The sequence below is a fragment of the Erpetoichthys calabaricus genome, chromosome 11 (genome assembly GCF_900747795.2).
Source record: "Erpetoichthys calabaricus chromosome 11, fErpCal1.3, whole genome shotgun sequence".
NCBI classification, from domain to species: domain Eukaryota; kingdom Metazoa; phylum Chordata; class Cladistia; order Polypteriformes; family Polypteridae; genus Erpetoichthys; species Erpetoichthys calabaricus.
This window is the reverse complement of record NC_041404.2, coordinates 133296822-133313595: the sequence shown is the minus strand read 5'-3', so window position 1 is coordinate 133313595 and position 16774 is coordinate 133296822. Positions and strand designations below refer to the sequence as shown.

At 37.9% G+C, this 16774-nt stretch overlaps 1 protein-coding gene across 2 annotated transcripts in view; it reads left to right on the top strand.

Annotated features, from left to right (window-relative positions):
* snx8a (sorting nexin 8a) overlaps window positions 1-11521 on the top strand; it is a 58508-nt gene extending 46987 nt beyond the window's left edge. For both annotated transcript variants that reach the window (XM_028813922.2, XM_051933632.1), the window contains exons 11-13: window positions 806-955; window positions 2477-2626; window positions 9516-11521. In XM_028813922.2, the coding sequence (XP_028669755.1) occupies window positions 806-955; window positions 2477-2626; window positions 9516-9644 (429 nt within the window). In that variant the 3' untranslated portion in view covers window positions 9645-11521. The remainder of the gene's footprint in view (window positions 1-805; window positions 956-2476; window positions 2627-9515) is intronic.
* Window positions 11522-16774: the final 5253 nt, after the last annotated feature.

The window sequence follows — 16774 nt, the reverse complement described above, 5'->3', positions numbered from 1 at the left end:
GCCACAGTGGGTCCCCAGGATCGAGTTTGGGAAGCACTGCCCTAATACATAAGAAAAGTAAATCCGATTCTCATTTGCATTTAGTTGTGCATAGCAAGAGGAGCAACAAAACGTCTCATTAAACAAAGCTTGTTACTAAAGACAAGAAATAGTTTTAATGAAAAAATTATTGTGCGTTGTGAAGCCAAGAATTTCTGTAGACATTCTTATTGTTGCCCCCTAAACATGGGCCATAGAGTTAAATGTGCTTATTTTATACAGTAGCACTAAGCAAACAGTTGTTCTACACAGATGGAAAAATATGCAGATGATATTTAAAAAGTTACACTAGTCGTTGACAAAAAACAAACATTTCAAATACAGTGTAACAGTTTGACAGATGGCCATTACTGATGATTTTGAATTTTCTTCCAAATATCAAGACAGTTTCTACTAATCACTGAAGCCTGATAAATGTAACATTTGTAAACTAACGTGATGAAAGAATTTTATTTACTTCTTCAAGCCAATTCCAGAGACACAAGTTTGCTAAATACTGTCCATGTGATTACTAGATCCCATCTTATTAAAGTCATTAGTACTGCCAGAATTAATGAAAAATGCTGAATTTTGAACATATTTCTGCTGCCAAGATTGACTAAACTAAAATGACACAGAGCTCGTGCATGCGTGATAACATCTGTTTTAAGTGTAAATAAACTATCCATTTCTACCTTATTTGCAATTTATCCATAGTAATTAAATTGTTTTTGAACTGACCTGAGTAATAAATTGATTTTTTTTTTTTTTTTTTTTTAAAAACTAGGATTTATGTGAGAGACATGAAAAAGGCGTTTTGCATGAACACCATCGAGCTTTACAGAAATACAGCCTAATGAAGCGTCAGATGTTATCTGCTACTGCACAGAGTAAGGAGCCAGTGTCTGTTGAACAGCTGGAGTCTCGCATTGTACAGGTACAGCTGGAAAGAGAACTGACAAATACTGGATGCTAGTTTGTTGTTAGTTTGTTTTGTACACAGTATTGGCTTTTCCGGAGCCTTAAATGTATAAACACATTTTATACAGAACAATTTAAAAGATAATCTGGGCCATATTTCCTGAAGAGTTGTTCATTTCCTCTGTTTCTTATCTCTGGTTTTTGTATTTTTTGTAAACATTCCAGTTCCAGAAGTCAAACTAACTAGAAAAAAAAATGCAGGGTTATGTAAGTATGGCCTACAGCGCTAAGCGTCCAAAAAAAAAAAGCTGCTCTTTAATTTTTCTAAAATAATTTTAAGGTAACATGTTATATAATGTTAAGGTATTATTTTATTATGTCCAGCTTGTTGCTGAATGCAGAAAATTGAAGCGTCTTTTATATAAGAGTAGCATTCAACCTCCATTAATAGCAGTGGTGCTAAAATGCACCATCTTGGAGAGGTACAGTAGAATGTTGCACAGTCAGGTCACAAGTTTCATTTTTATGCTAGTTAAGAAATGCCACCCTGATCAGGAAGCCAAGCCAACACAGGGCACACATACCCACCTACACTTACTTACGCCTGGGAATTTAGAATCACAAATGTGGGAGAAAATTGTGAGGACTTGGAGGAAATCTGACGCAGACACGGAAGGAATATAGTTGTTTAACACAGTGGACAACATGGGATGCAGTAAAGGTCCTTTCTTGGATTCATTCACAAAACACACTATGTAGTTAGAATAACAGAGCATGGCAGCCCAATCAAACACATTATTTCTCATATACACAGGATGTATCAAAGTTATAGTCAACCTACAGATCCCTCATTTAATACAGTACAATCGATCTATTAGGAAAGCTTGCTGTTCTGTGTTCCCAAGAAACTAAATGTGTTAAACCGTGCATGTGTCAAACTGGTATGTATGTGGCACCAAATCCTAATCCCTGGTAAGGAGGATGAAGCAAACCAGAATTAAAGTATAATGACTCAATTAACTGATGAATGTTGCAAAGGAAGGATTAGCTGTATTAGCTTTGTAAAGCTAAATATGTGTTTTGAGTACTGAAATCTGTATCTCTTGTTGCTCTTCATTATCAGATCTAATAACAGTGGTAATTGTCACCTCCTATGGAAGGAATGTGACACATAAAGTGCATATTTTGCAGTTCATATTTTTACAAATATAGCTTCTAATTTTTTTGAACCATACATCGACTCCTACATTATTGTTACAACTGAATAATAAAAACAAGATACAAGACTACTTTTATCAGTAGTCCATTCATGTCTTTGAAGGCCAATGTATAATCTGATGTTATAGAAAGGGTTTTCAATCATGTTTGTCTCAAAATGTACATAAGTTTGGCTCAGCGAGACTAATGAATTGGAAACATACCTAACTAACCACTTTTCTCCCAGAACAATAGTGTGGTTAGTAAATAGTGCATTTTATACAGCTACAGTGTACACACTTTTGATTGATTGGTTTTTTTTTTGTTTTTTCTTTTTTAGCAAGAGAATGCAATATTGACAATGGAGCTCCGGAACTACTTTTCCTTGTTCTGCCTTTGCCAGGAGACACAGCTGATATTCATCTACCTTCAGATCACGTGCTACATAATTGGGGCACTTGTAAACTCACAGATACAAGGACACAGAGAGGTATGAAGACATAGTAGAAGTTTATTCTGGATGAAGCACATCATGTTGTATTCTATAGTGGTGCTGAAAAGAAAAGCTGCCATATAATGTAAAACGTAATATGTAATGTTAGTTGGCTCCTACAGAGTGAAGGGTTGTTCCCATTTTTCTTTAGTGCGTTTAGAAAAGTATTCAGACCCCTTCAGTTGTTTTCACAGTTTATGTTGCACCCTTTTGCTCATTAACCACCTTGGCGTTAACCCCAAGTATGACTCAGGCTCAGAATTCTATGTAATTATGGTTATTTCCGAGTCAGACTTGGAGAGACATGCAAGAATCGACTTTACAGTGTAAAGCCCTAATAAGAGCTAAATGCTGCTAAAATTTACAAACATTTCTATGCATTTTGCCAGTCTAAGGAAACTCATTAATATTCATGAGTAAGGCGGGGCTTTGAACCAAAATACAATGGCATGTGAGTGAGAAACTGTAAAGCCAGGTTTAGAATAAACTGGAACTGAACTATTAGTTGATTCAGGCTATACTAATGACAATGTGAACTGATCATCGGATGTTGAAACGAATAGTGGAACTGGTGCATATAGTATTGCATGACCAAACTGGTGTGATAAACCTGGTGAATTCAATCACCTGAAGGGTCACCATGTATGTGCGTAGCAGAAGAGCAAAATTATTATGTGCCTGGCAAAAAGTCAGAATGATAGTGATCAAGTAGAAAGTCAGACGTTAGCCCCCTAAGCCCTATTCACAATTATGTAACTGTCAAAGGTCAGGGGAAATGTGGAAGTTGCTAAGCCTTGTGCTGTGGTGTAGTGTACAGTAGCACAAGGGGTGTGTTAATCATGTAGATCAGGGGTAGGCAACGTCGGTCCTGGAGTGCCACAGTATGTGCAGGTTTTTGTTCCAACCCAGTTCCTTAACGAGAACTCAATTATTGCTGATGAAGCACATATTGCTTAAGTGACATTTTAATGCTTCATTTTAGTGGTCTCGCTTGTTAAGGTTCTCCAACCTTAATTGCTTATTTCAATCTTAAACTGCTGCATTCAGTGTTTTAATTGCTCCTTATTAGCAATAAGATGTAAAACAGGGGTAGGCAATGTCGGTCCTGGGGCCTCATGTATAACGCCGTGCGTAGAACTCACACTATAACATGGCGTAAGCACAAAAGCGGGATTGTGCGTACGCACAGAAAAATCCAGATGCAGGAATCTGTGCGCACGCATACTTTCACGTTCTTCTACTACATAAATCCCGATTTGCGTGAAAAGTAACGCACGTGCACGCGCCTTCTGTCCCGCCCCAACTCCTCCCAGAATTACGCCTCTTTGAATATGCAAATCAATATAAATAGCCTTCTGTGAAAAGACAATGGGAAAAGCACGGGAGAAAATATAAGAATTTCAGCGAATACCAAGTGGAGGCAAAGGAAAAACGTACTATTTGTTGGTTTAAACAGTGGTATAATCAACAAAAGAAAGCTGATCGAGTGACAGTGTGTCGGAGAAACTCGAAGGCTCAACTTCACAAAGTCGCACAGTGCCCGAAATAAAAAAGAAATCACATATCAAAGTCGCCGTGAAAAAGCGAGTCGTAGCCCACCGTCTGAGTGTCATATGAAAGCTTATTAGGGTACAGACAAAAAAAAAGGCACACAGTGGGGAAAAAAGCACGAAATGTCAACTTTAATCTCGAAATTTCCACTTTAATCACGTAGTTTATTTTGCCATTAAAGTAGAACATCTTAAACTTCATCTTAAAATCGTTTAATTTACTAGTTTCTCAAATCCTATTGTAACTAAAGTGGCATGTTAAATGCTTTGTTCTGTATTTGATCTTCTATGTGCTCTATGTGTATGAATCACTACCTGCTTTTTAAACGGGCTTTCTCTTTCTCCGACAGGACACATACTCCATTACATTCTTGATATTACAGCTCTCTGAATAATTAAAATACTGAGATGTATACGTGATATCTTTTTCATGATGATAGGAATGAAAGCATGTTATTAAACATGGGAACACGGTGGCGCAGTGCTTGTTCATGTCTCACGCAAGAGGCTTGCTGCGCCATGCGCAACCTTCAGTTAAATAATTTATCACAGCAGTACTGTCTCTTTCAAACGTACTAACCTCCAATTCCTGTCCTTACTTTTCTTTCTCCAAAAACTCAATCGCCACACAATAAGCTATGTAATAGACGTGAAGCCATCTGTAAGCTTAGAACTTCGATTCTTCAAAACTTTTAAGGAACATTGAAATATCTTAGTAGTACATGTTTAATTATTATATCCGTCTATCTTTCCAGTGTCGCGTCGGCACCAGCAATAATACAGCGCAAGGCAGGAACAATTACTGAACTAGCTAGCGCTGCGGCACCGTGCCTCACATGTTTAATTATTAACAATACAGATTATTTAAATGAAGTTAAAGTTTTATCTGTATAATATAATCAACATGTTTTGCTGCATTTCGTCTTAGAAATGAATACCGTCATCACATGTAAATACGCGCTTTATAAAGTGGCGCAGGTTGTGCAATATTATAACTGTAGTGCAAGTTTACAGTGAGGTGATTGTACTTATAAGTAAACAATTATATAAGGAGCAGTTGATGGACTGATTTAGTGTTTAGAGTTCTTGGGATGAAACTGTTTCTAAACCGCGAAGTCCGTACAGGGACTAAAGCGTTTGCTGTGGCTCAGGCAGCATCTGCTTCATGCTGTGTACCGATAATTCTCTTTCCAATCAGCTGCTGCTGTGATTTCCCACTCAGATACAGTGATATAAATACTCTGAGTGGTGCAGTGAGAGTAATGTGGAAAAAGATGATCTGCTGTGGCAGCCCTTAACGGGATCAGCTGAAAGAACATGCAGTGAGAGTTACAACGCTAAAGCAGTTATGGTATTTGGAATACTATGGCTATTCCCTGGACCATTATATTGCTACAGGTTAATTACAATCAGATGCATTACACTAATAAACAATATGCAGTTAATTTCAGTGTATTTATAAAGCCACGCCAGGAATGTGGATTTAAGAAAGAAAGAGTGATCACACAGGAACAGTAGCACTGCTTTGACACTGGGTGCCGCCAGTCTGCAAAACCGGGCGGATAAATTGCGTACGCCAAGGAATGAGTTACCGTGGAAATGTGCGTGGCTTTACGCCAAGTTTAGGTTTTATACATCGCGATTTGAGCGTGGAAAGGTTCGTACGCAACATTTCTGTGCGTACGCACCGTTTATACATGAGGCCCCTGGTGAGCCGCAGTGGCTACAGGTTTTCATTCAACCCAATTGCTTAATTAGAAACCAATCATTGCCAATCTCAGACCTTATTTAATTTTATGGCTTGTTAGTCTGTGCAATGTAAGGCTTTTATATCGTAGATTTTTTTCCTTTCCAAGGATATCATCCAAATGATTTGAAGCCTAAAACAGATCATTTTCAGTCTGTCATATTTTTCTATTAAGTGTTTTATTAAATCAAACCGTGCATGATGAACACACACAGATGTAATTGGAAAAAAGCTAGCTGGAGAACTGCTGGCTGCTTTGTCTTTTACATCTTATTGCTAATAAGGAGCAATTAAAACAGTGAATGCAGCAGTTTAAGATTGAAATAAGCAATTAAGGTTGGAGAACCTTAACAAGCGAGACCACTAAAATGAAGCATTAAAATGTCACTTAAGCAATATGTGCTTCATCAGCAATAATTGAGTTCTCGTTAAGGAACTGGGTTGGAACAAAAACCTGCACATACTGTGGCACTCCAGGACCGATGTTGCCTACCCCTGATGTAGATCAGGCAATAGCATTCTACCATCTCATGTACAAGCAACAGAAAAAATTTAAGAAAGGTGTGCAAAGAAACATGCTTCTGCTGCCCAGATTGCGTGTGCGTGTTAATAATTGTTTCAAAACATGGGCATACAAAGGACGTGTACTGAATCCTCAAGTACAGCAGTGCGCACTCGACATACCTTTCCTACTGTATTTATGTTGGCATTTTGGTATTTACATGTTTCTGTTATACACAATATTTTTAACTCATTTTTCCAGGGGTAAACCTAACACAACAGAGGTTAAACAGCACTCAATTCACCAGAATGGCAAAGTGAAAATAGGATATTAGAAATGTTTACAAATTTATGAAGGAAACAAATAATTGAATTGATATGTTTTTAGACTATTTACCTCATATTTTGTTGAAACACCTTTGACAGCCATTCCGGCCTGGAGTTCTCTTGGGTATGACGTGACGAGCATCAAACACTTGAATTTGGGGGTTTTCTAACATTCTTCTCTAGAAAGGAAGTACAGAAAAAAAAATTCCTTCACTTTTCTATTAACTTATTTGTGTTCCCATGGTGCAAGATAGCTTGGCCTGGCAGCAGTACCATTCAAGTGTCACTGTGCACCAAATTCACTGTCTTCAGTCATCCATACTAGAGGTGTACTGAAGTGCTTAATAAAGATTATGATTGCTGCCAGATGGTGGTCCAACTCCCCCAGACTTCTCCAGTTTTGTCCTCTAATTACAACTTATCTTCAGTGAAAAGACAGCAGATACAAACGGATTTTAACATGGAAGTTGGGGCATGCTAGGGCTTAGTGGGCTAATTCTAAAGTCAAGTGGTAGGAATAAAGCAGCTTGTTGACGTGTGTAGCCTTTTCTTCATGGTACAATTCAGAGTTACTGTCTGTGAAAGCAGCTGGCTGACATCTTAAGAGAATGACATGTAAGACACACAAGCCTCACTGTGCACATCCAGGCTTTCTCTGACCATCAAAGGGCTTTCAGCGGTGCACTAACTGCAGCCAAGAACACACATGGCAGAATAATAGAAAGTGGCCATGATGACCCAAGGGTTTTGTTCTCTGTAGTTAATAAACTACTTCAACCTGTATCTGGCCCACTTATCTCTTCTACCAAAGTCTGTGAAAAATTCCTCCACTTTTTCCGCAATAAAACTAAAGGTCTAAATAATTCAACTAACATAAATCCATCATCCATTTATAGCTTTCCCTGGCTTCCCTCTCCATCCAGCACTTTTTCTAAATTTTCAGCAGTCACATCTGCATTTGTTAATGGCCTGCTTTGTCAGATGAGGCCTACTACCTGTGTTCTGGACCCCATTCCCACCACATTTCTTAAATTCTGTCTTCATGCCATGATCCGGAATTTAAGACAATAATAAATATGCCCCTTGACACTGGCTTTGTGCCAGCCTCTTTTAAAATCACTTCTTTAAAAAAAAAATAATAATAATGTCTGGTCTTGATGCTGACAGTCTTAAGCATATTCTGGCCTCCCAACTCACCAATTACTTAACTTCTAATAATTTGATGGAACCCTTTCAGTCAGCTTTCAGGGCACAGCACAACTGTGAAACTGCTCTGCGTCAGGTAACCAGTGATTTGCTTATGGCAACAGACTCTGGACAAATCAACATATTAATTCTGTTAGACCTCAGTGCAGCATTTGAAACTCAGACATGACATTCTACTGTCCAGAATGGAGAACTTGCTGGTTATCTTTGACACTGCCCTCCAGTGGTTTTAGTCCTATCTGACTGACAGGCAAGAGTTTGTTAGTCTTGGCAACAGCAGATCCAACTCTGTGCCGGTCGCACATGGGGTTCCTCAGGACTTTACCCTTGGGGCCTCTGCTCTTCTGTATCTGTATGCTTCCCCTTGGCCATATCATTCGTAGCTGTGGACTGGGTTATCATTTTTATGCAGATGATGCACAACTCAACTTTAGTTCAGTGTTAAAAGTGAAACTTCATCAGGACTTTCCCAGCCCACAACTTACCTCAGTGAAATTAAAACCTGAATGGAGCAGAACTCTTTCAAATTAAATTGCAACAAAACTGAACTCCTGCAAAACTGGCACCAAAACACAACTTAAGAAAACAGGCTCCTTCTCAGTCACTCTTGACTGTGATCTCATCAGACCTTCTTCTAATGCAAGGAATCTTGGTGTTGTTTCTGTTTCCTCCCTTTCTTATTCCACCCACATTAACCAAATTAAGAAATATTCCTGCCTTCTGTAACATACCCAAGTTCGCTCATTCCTCTTTTTTTTCTAATTCTGAGAAACTTGTCCATGCTTTTATCACGTCCTGCATTGATTATTGTAACTCTATTGACAGGCTGCTAATTTTATATCACAGCTCCAGTTGATTCGAAACTCTACTGCAAGAGTCCTAACACGGAACAGCAACAGTGAGCACATAACATCCATCCTGCTCCGCCTCTGCTGGCTTCCTGTGTCTTGCACAATTGAATATAAAATTCTATTAACATAAGCTTTAAATGGCCTTACACCAGACCATATCAGCAACCTTCTCCATCACTATGCTCCTGTTTGCCAACGAAAGTCCTCTGATTCTGGCAATCTTGTTGTGCCCTACACTGACCAGCACTTTATGGGTGACAGGGCCTTTAGCTGTATAGCGCCCTGACTTTGGAATGACCTCCCTAAATTAATTAGATCATCTGACTCCATTCATTCTTTTAAAAACAACTTAAACCTCGTCTGTTCAGGAAGACTTTTAACTTAACCTGACATTCTGCCTCCTCTTTCAGTCTTCCTCTCTATCCAGATGTTCAGTATAATTTGTGTGTGTGTGTGTGTTAAATCACAAATGATGTTATTTGCTAGGCTTTCTTTTAGTATTGAATTTATTATTTTACTCTGGTTTATTGTATTTTATTCTGTTTAATTCCTGTTTGTATATCCTGTATCTGTTTTAATGTTCTATTCAGGAAACATCTATATTAAAATGTTACATATACCTGCTGTTTCTTTATGAAACTCTGTGAAGCACCTTGAGCATGGGAACAGCACTGTTTAAATTATTTTCTTCCCTCTCTTTCTAGATGAGTGAGGTATGGAATGATCTTCAGCCTAAACTTGGCTCCCTGTTTGGAGGATGCAGCGGACTACTTTCACCACCACTAACCCCCCAACAAGGAGATTGGAAAAGCCTTGCATTTTTTACTAATTAAAGCTTAAGACTGTCACCTTCGGATTTGTCACTGCCATGTTGTCCTCTGACCAGAGTTCTGAGCAAGCAGCGAGAAGATCTTGGTTCGGCTCTGTGTTCGCAAGGAAAGGACATTCACATGATACAATGACACAGGTTCTAATACTCTGTTTTGACACATTATAATACACAATTTTTCCCAAACTACCTTCTCTATTCTGGGAGACAGGCTACAAAATAAAATTTGTAAACCAAGATAGGATTAGAAAGTATACCTGAATGAAGGAAAATGTACAAAAATGTAAATGAATTCATCATCTATTTAGTGAAATACAGAAACGTAAATGTAGCGATTTTCTCCTGTTAACTGACCAAGTTGCAAGTTTAGAGGTTTTGATAATCCATTATGATAATTTTTACTCAAATACTTTATTATTTACAATTTACATTATATAGATAATAATTAAGCAAATAACTGCCTAGTATAAATAAATGTGAAATTGTACATATTGTATTTTTGGAAATGGGAGGGATTTAGAGATATTTGTAGTGTAATTTAGTGCCAACACTAAGCTGAAAAGAAGACACTGAGGCAAACTAAATACAGGTGTGTATTTTAGTACCATTTATACCATCCAAGTGTTCACTCTCCTTTAAAAAAAAAAAAAAAAAAATGGGGTGTCAAGATTTAGGCAGAAATGTAATTTCTGAATGAGCGTTACTCACTAAAAATAATGTGTTGTTGAGTCTTTGTGTATTTATAGTAATATCAAGGCTCAGATCAGATTCATTCAGTCATATTTGTCTCTTACTATAGAAAAAATTTAAAAGTAATCCATGTCATTTTTCTTGTCTGAAATCGAAACTCATGGAGTCGTGTACTTCACATCATATTGATGTCATTTCAGAGTTCTATTTTCTGTATAGTATAAAGTTTCAAACAAGTAATTGTATTTTGAATATTTAGAGCATGCCTTTTGAAAAAGCACACAAGGAAAATGCATTTAGCATTCAGAAAAGTGCCTTTACTTGCTGTTGGGTTAAAAGATAAACTGGAATTTGAGTTAATGCAAATGCAGACATACCGATTATGATTAGTTAAATGCATAGCAATGTTCAAACAGCAGCCTCATGCCAAGAGTGTCCAAGGATGATAGATAGATGAGAGATGAAATGTGACCTCATTCCCTGCACTGCAGTGCTTTAGCTTGCACTCCTCCGCAGCGTCTACATTAGTCCAGCAGGTGGCATTGTTGTACAGGAAATTGTAATATCCTGGCCGTGGCATTAAATGTTAATGTGAATGGTGAACCCCAAAGCAATCTACAAATGTTGTGTTTTTATGTAACAAGACTTTTGGGAAACTGCAGTAGGTGCAGGACCTTATTGAAATGAAACCATGTTGGTTGATTAACATGAGTTGGTTTTGGTAGTATTTCATGCTGGAGATCTTACTCACTTTGGAGTGTCACACAGACTTAAGGAACAGAAATCTTTCTAACTGCAGTCCAGGGATTTCACCATGCCTGTGACATAAAACTTTTATTTCCACTCTTTTTTCTGATCATCTGCACAACACAGAACTAGGCATTGCATGCTTTATTAACACACGATGCATCTGCTTTTCTGAAAGTTTTTTTTTTTTTTTTAATTTGTTGGTGTGTGTAGTTGGGCTGCCAGACATTTATTGCTGGTAAATTTTTCTGCAGTTATTTCCATGTGCTGCTTGCCTTTGTTGCTTTTTAACTCCAGTAATAAATACTTAACTCTAGCTTAATACACTCCAGTTTAGGCTTTCCACTAATTATGCACAAATTTAATCTTCTTAACTATTGATACCTAACCATGAATTAAAGCAGTTTGTATTATGTTTTGCAGACCAGTGAATCTGCATGTATAGCCAGTTTCAGCGAAATACTTATTTTTTTACTACAAAAAAAAGAGGAAATCATGATAAGCTATAATTTGAATTTTTATAGATAAAAACATCAACCAATGATTTACTGGTTATTTGACTGCTACCTGGCTACCTCTTGAGTACATTCCAGGCAGAGATCTGTTTATGGTCATTTTTAACTCCTTGTATCGTGTTTCCTTAAAATAGAATGCCACTTACCAAGCCCTTTATGTTGTCAAAACAGTAGAACACCTCAAGAGTCAACTCTGTAGTTTTCAAAACAGTAAGAGTGCCACTTAACTAAAGTGTTGCTGCTTTTTAGACTGGACTTTATGACTTTGATGGATGGGAATTGCACAATGTTATTCTGTACAGATGTGGCTAATGGTTGCATTAACACATTTCTTTTAATCTGCCCTATGTCTGTAAAACGTGAGTAGCAGCGGATTATAGATTTTGCCAAAGTTTCTAATGGAATTACAAGGGTTGGAGCAAACTTTGTAGTTGACCTTCTGGTGTCCCACGGCCTTTAAGCGGCAGATCAGTTTGGGTGCATTAAGATGAGGTAATCCTGAATAGCACTTTATTATTAAAAAAAAGAAAGTATTCAAATATATAAATATATGATGGATCATGTAAGCTCTTGATAATGTATTCTTAAAATTTTGAAAGTCATCTGCTAAAATAAACTATATGGAAAGTTCCTGTTTATCTCATTATTTTAAATAATGCTGTATGTTCTACTTATTCCAGGAATACAATAAATTGCATTTAAGAATGAGGCCTTCATTTTAACTTGGTGAAGCTTTGAGATTTCACGTGAATTAATGAAGTTATTGTTCCTTATACTAATGTTTTAATTTTGCATTATTTCAGTTCTTTAAGCTTTGAAGGTACCAACCAAAGGACAAACCAGGATAACAGTTTCTTTTAATCCTTTCAAAAGGCTTACAAAGAAAATGGTCTTTATCTCGGCATTTTTGAAGATGGCATTACTGTGGCAGACGGTACGGTTTATTTGTGAAGGTATTGTGAAACATATTTTCAGTACTACACCATTTTTCAAGTTTTAATTAATCTTAAGTAAAACAATTATGTATGTTTTAGCAAAGTTCTGTCAATCAAAAGTCAAGCCTGATACTAAATCTTTATAAATAAAATGGAAAAATTGAATTTTACAAAAGCAGCTGCCTAACACCTCAGAGAAGGTCTTGCTGTGTTTTACAAAACACACACATATGAACAACAATTATTTAATAGTCGTATAGTAAGACCGCTAATGCCACTGCCTCGTGTCTCCAGAACACTCTCTCTGGGGCGTCTGCTCATTTTCCCTCTGGCCGTGTATTTTTTCCCCGTTAGCTCTAAAATTAAGCAGGTGAGATTGTCAACATTAAGGGGGTACTATAGTGTCTATAAAAAGTATTCACCCACTTGGAAATTTCCACATTGTATTGTTACACAGCATTGAATCGCAGTGGATTTCATTTGGCTTTTTTGACACTGACCAATAAAAAACTCTTTAATGAGTGAAAACAGATTTCTACGAAGTGGCCTAAATTAGCTATGAATAGAAAATACAAAATAATTGACCACATCAGTGTTGTTCTCCTTTAATGGGCCACACCTAAATCATCACTGGTATAGCAGGTTGGCTTCAGATGTCACAGAATTGGCTAAATGGAGACCACATTTCTGTAGCAGCATTTTTATGAAAATGCTAATGTACAGTTGAAAGTGATTTAGATAAGTTGGAAAAATGTTGGCATTTACAAAAGTTTGGGTACCCTTCTAAGTCAGCAATTGGTAATGCACCCCCTTTGGTAAAAAAATCACAGCTTAAAAACATTTTTTGCAGCCAGCCATGAGTCTTTGAAGGCTTGTTTTGGAATGCTTTCAGCTGTGGGATATTCTTGTGCATACACCATGTTAAAGGTCTGCCCACAGGTATTCAATGATGTTCAGCTCGAGACTATAAGAGCCATTCCAGAACATTTCGCCTCGTCTTGAGGTACTTTGTAGTAGGTTTAGAAATAATTGTTGGATTTTTAGTTTCCTGACCGACTGATATTCTTGAGGATTTGTTGATTATTTTGAGGAATCTATTCTTTCCTGTGCCACTTTCTGCCATGCAACCCCAAAGCATAGTAGATCTTAACACTTGGCACTGTTTGTTTTTATTTTTTAGCCCTTTTTCCCTTGTGGTTGTGGCCAGAGAGTTTGATTGTTAACTTCATCTGTTTACAGCGCTTGGTTCTAAAGTGCCTCAGGATTACGCAGATGTTGTTCTGCATACTTATGATGAGATCACAGGTGAAGTGTCATGTGGGTGGGTCTTCTCTGAAGACCATGTCCGTGCACAGTAGAGCAGTGCACCACCACTCAGCTAAATCTCCTTGCAACCATGTGGCGGTTTTGCATTGCCTTCCTGCACACTACACAAGCTGTATTATCTGTCAGCTTTCTTGGTCTTCCAGATGTTTTCTTGACCCCCCCCCCATGGTTTCCCTAAACTGCCATTTCTTAATGACATTTCAGACAGTGCTGCTATCTAGAAGCACTTTGATATCTTTTTAACAGCCATCTGCTGCATTGTAGTCATCGGTTATTTTAATTTTCAGACCCACGGCCAGTTGCTTAGAAGAGCCTATGATTGTTGTGTGTGGCACAGTGTTTGAAGGATCGAAGAATTTATTAGGCTTTGAAACTGTCACCAGCTAACAATTCCCAATGATAATTTTTGACTTGACTAAACCTAATGAGCTAAGCCAGACAAAACAAATAGCAGAACGAAGTATGAGACCTTACAACTGAAAGAGTGCCCACACTTTTGGAAATGCCACATGTAAATTTTTCCTCTTTTTCAATATATGAAATAAAGTGTAACTGTATATTGAGTTGTATGTACCTTATAATATGTAATTTGGCTGGGATATCCAAACATTTACATGGAACTGTATATTCTGGTGCAGCATGGTTGATGTTTACAGTTAAGACAGTAACTTTAGGTATTTGTTTAGGCGTGCAGTTAGAAGGTGAGGCCTCAACCGCGGTTCTGCTGGATTAGTGTCATTGTGAGGAGGCACATTTACTGCTTCAGGCATATTGACTACAGAATTCTGTCTGTCCTGTGGCTGTCCATTTCCAAAAGGAAAAAGGCCTTGCTTAACAGTGATTGGTTCTTTTCTTCTTTTTTTTAACTGATGGGCATACCATTTAGCTTGAATACACTTTTTTGAGCAGGGGTCCTCAATTTTGGTACTGAAAGACTGTAGGTTTTCATTCTAACCAGTTTTATAAATTAGAAGACAGTCAGCTTTCATTCAAACAAACTGTAGATTTTTCATTTTCTGAGAACATTATCCATGTTTTGCGTTCTGGAGAAGATCTATATCTCTTGGTCTGTCGTCTCTATCATTTATTTTAGACCAGTGATACTTCATGGTACATATACACAGGTTTGTCATTTGTACCTTATTAACAAGGTGGCTGGCTAAAAAATAGGCAGCTGTTTACAACTAAAGTAGTCAATTAAGTGGTCTGAATTTTAACAAATAAGCTAACTAAAATTTCCCTATAGAACATTGCTTTAATATTTAAAAGGGTTCTAATTAAGAAACTGGTTAAAGTAAAAGCCTACAGCCATTGCTGCCCTCCAGGATGTTCATCTTTTGACAGACATAGCTGCCCCAACTTTATCTGCAGGACTATGAATGACAACATTTACCTTTTCCTTTAATTCAGTGGCTGCAAATGTAAAAGCTTGAATTAATATTACAGAATGGTTTTTACTTTGCTGAACAGGTTCTATATTTATGTTTAATAGGTGTTTTTGAGGGTCCTTTTCATCCATAGACAGTTTACCCATCAAAACCACAGCTAGCTATTGGTTGGACAACATTGACAAGAACTCCATTGCTCTTTGCTGTTTAAATCCCGTTGACATTCGTGAGGCATTGGATTGGATGGTTCACAGACTGTGACATTTTAAAGCAATTCTTCACACCCGCATTTAAGCTGAGCTCACTCAAGGGTATCAACAGCACGATAATGTGCACCTTTGGCCTTGTGAGATTAGCTATCCCATAATATTATTTTCAGCTGTCCACTGCCACATTCTTATATGTTGGTTTGCAGGATTTTAAACTACTATCCCAATTCTAAATGAGCATATCCACAGCTTATATACAGGTGCTGGTCATAAAATTAGAATATTATGACAAAGTTGATTTATTTCAGTAATTCCATTCAAAAAGTGAAACTTGTATATTAGATTCATTCATTACACACAGACTGATGTATTTCAAATGTTTATTTCTAGAAATGTTGATGATTATAACTGACAACTAATGAAAGTCCCAAATTCAGTATCTCGGAAAATTAGAATATTGTGAAAAGGTTCAATATTGAAGACACCTGGTGCCACACTCTAATCAGCTAATTAACTCAAAACACCTGCAAAAGCCTTTAAATGGTCTCTCAGTCTAATTCTGTAGGCCACACAATCATGGGGAAGACTGCTGACTTGACAGTTGTCCAAAAGACGACCATTGACACCTTGCACAAAGAGGGCAAGACACAAAAGGTCATTGCTAAAGAGGCTGGCTGTTCACAGAGCTCTGTGTCCAAGCACATTAATAGAGAGGCGAAGGGAAGGACAAGATGTGGTAGAAAAAAGTGTACAAGCAATAGGGATAACCACACCCTGGAGAGGATTGTGAAACAAAACCCATTCAAAAATGTGGGGGAGATTCACAAAGAGTGGACTGCAGCTGGAGTCAGTGCTTCAAGAACCACCACGCACAGACGTATGCAAGACATGGGTTTCAGCTGTCGCATTCCTTGTGTCAAGCCACTCTTGAACAAGAGACAACGTCAGAAGCGTCTCGCCTGGGCTAAAGAAAAAAAGGACTGGACTGCTGCTTTCTGATGAAAGTAAATTTTGCATTTCCTTTGGAAATCAAGGTCCCAGAGTCTGGAGGAAGAGAGGAGAGGCACAGAATCCACGTTGCTTGAGGTCCAGTGTAAAGTTTCCACAGTCAGTGATGGTTTGGGGTGCCATGTCATCTGCTGGTGTTGGTCCATTGTGTTTTCTGAGGTCCAAGGTCAACGCAGCGGTCTACCAGGAAGTTTTAGAGCACTTCATGCTTCCTGCTGCTGATGAACATTATGGAGATGCAGATTTCATTTTCCAACAGGACCTGGCACCTACACACAGTGCCAAAGCTACCAGTACCTGGTTTAAGGACCATGGT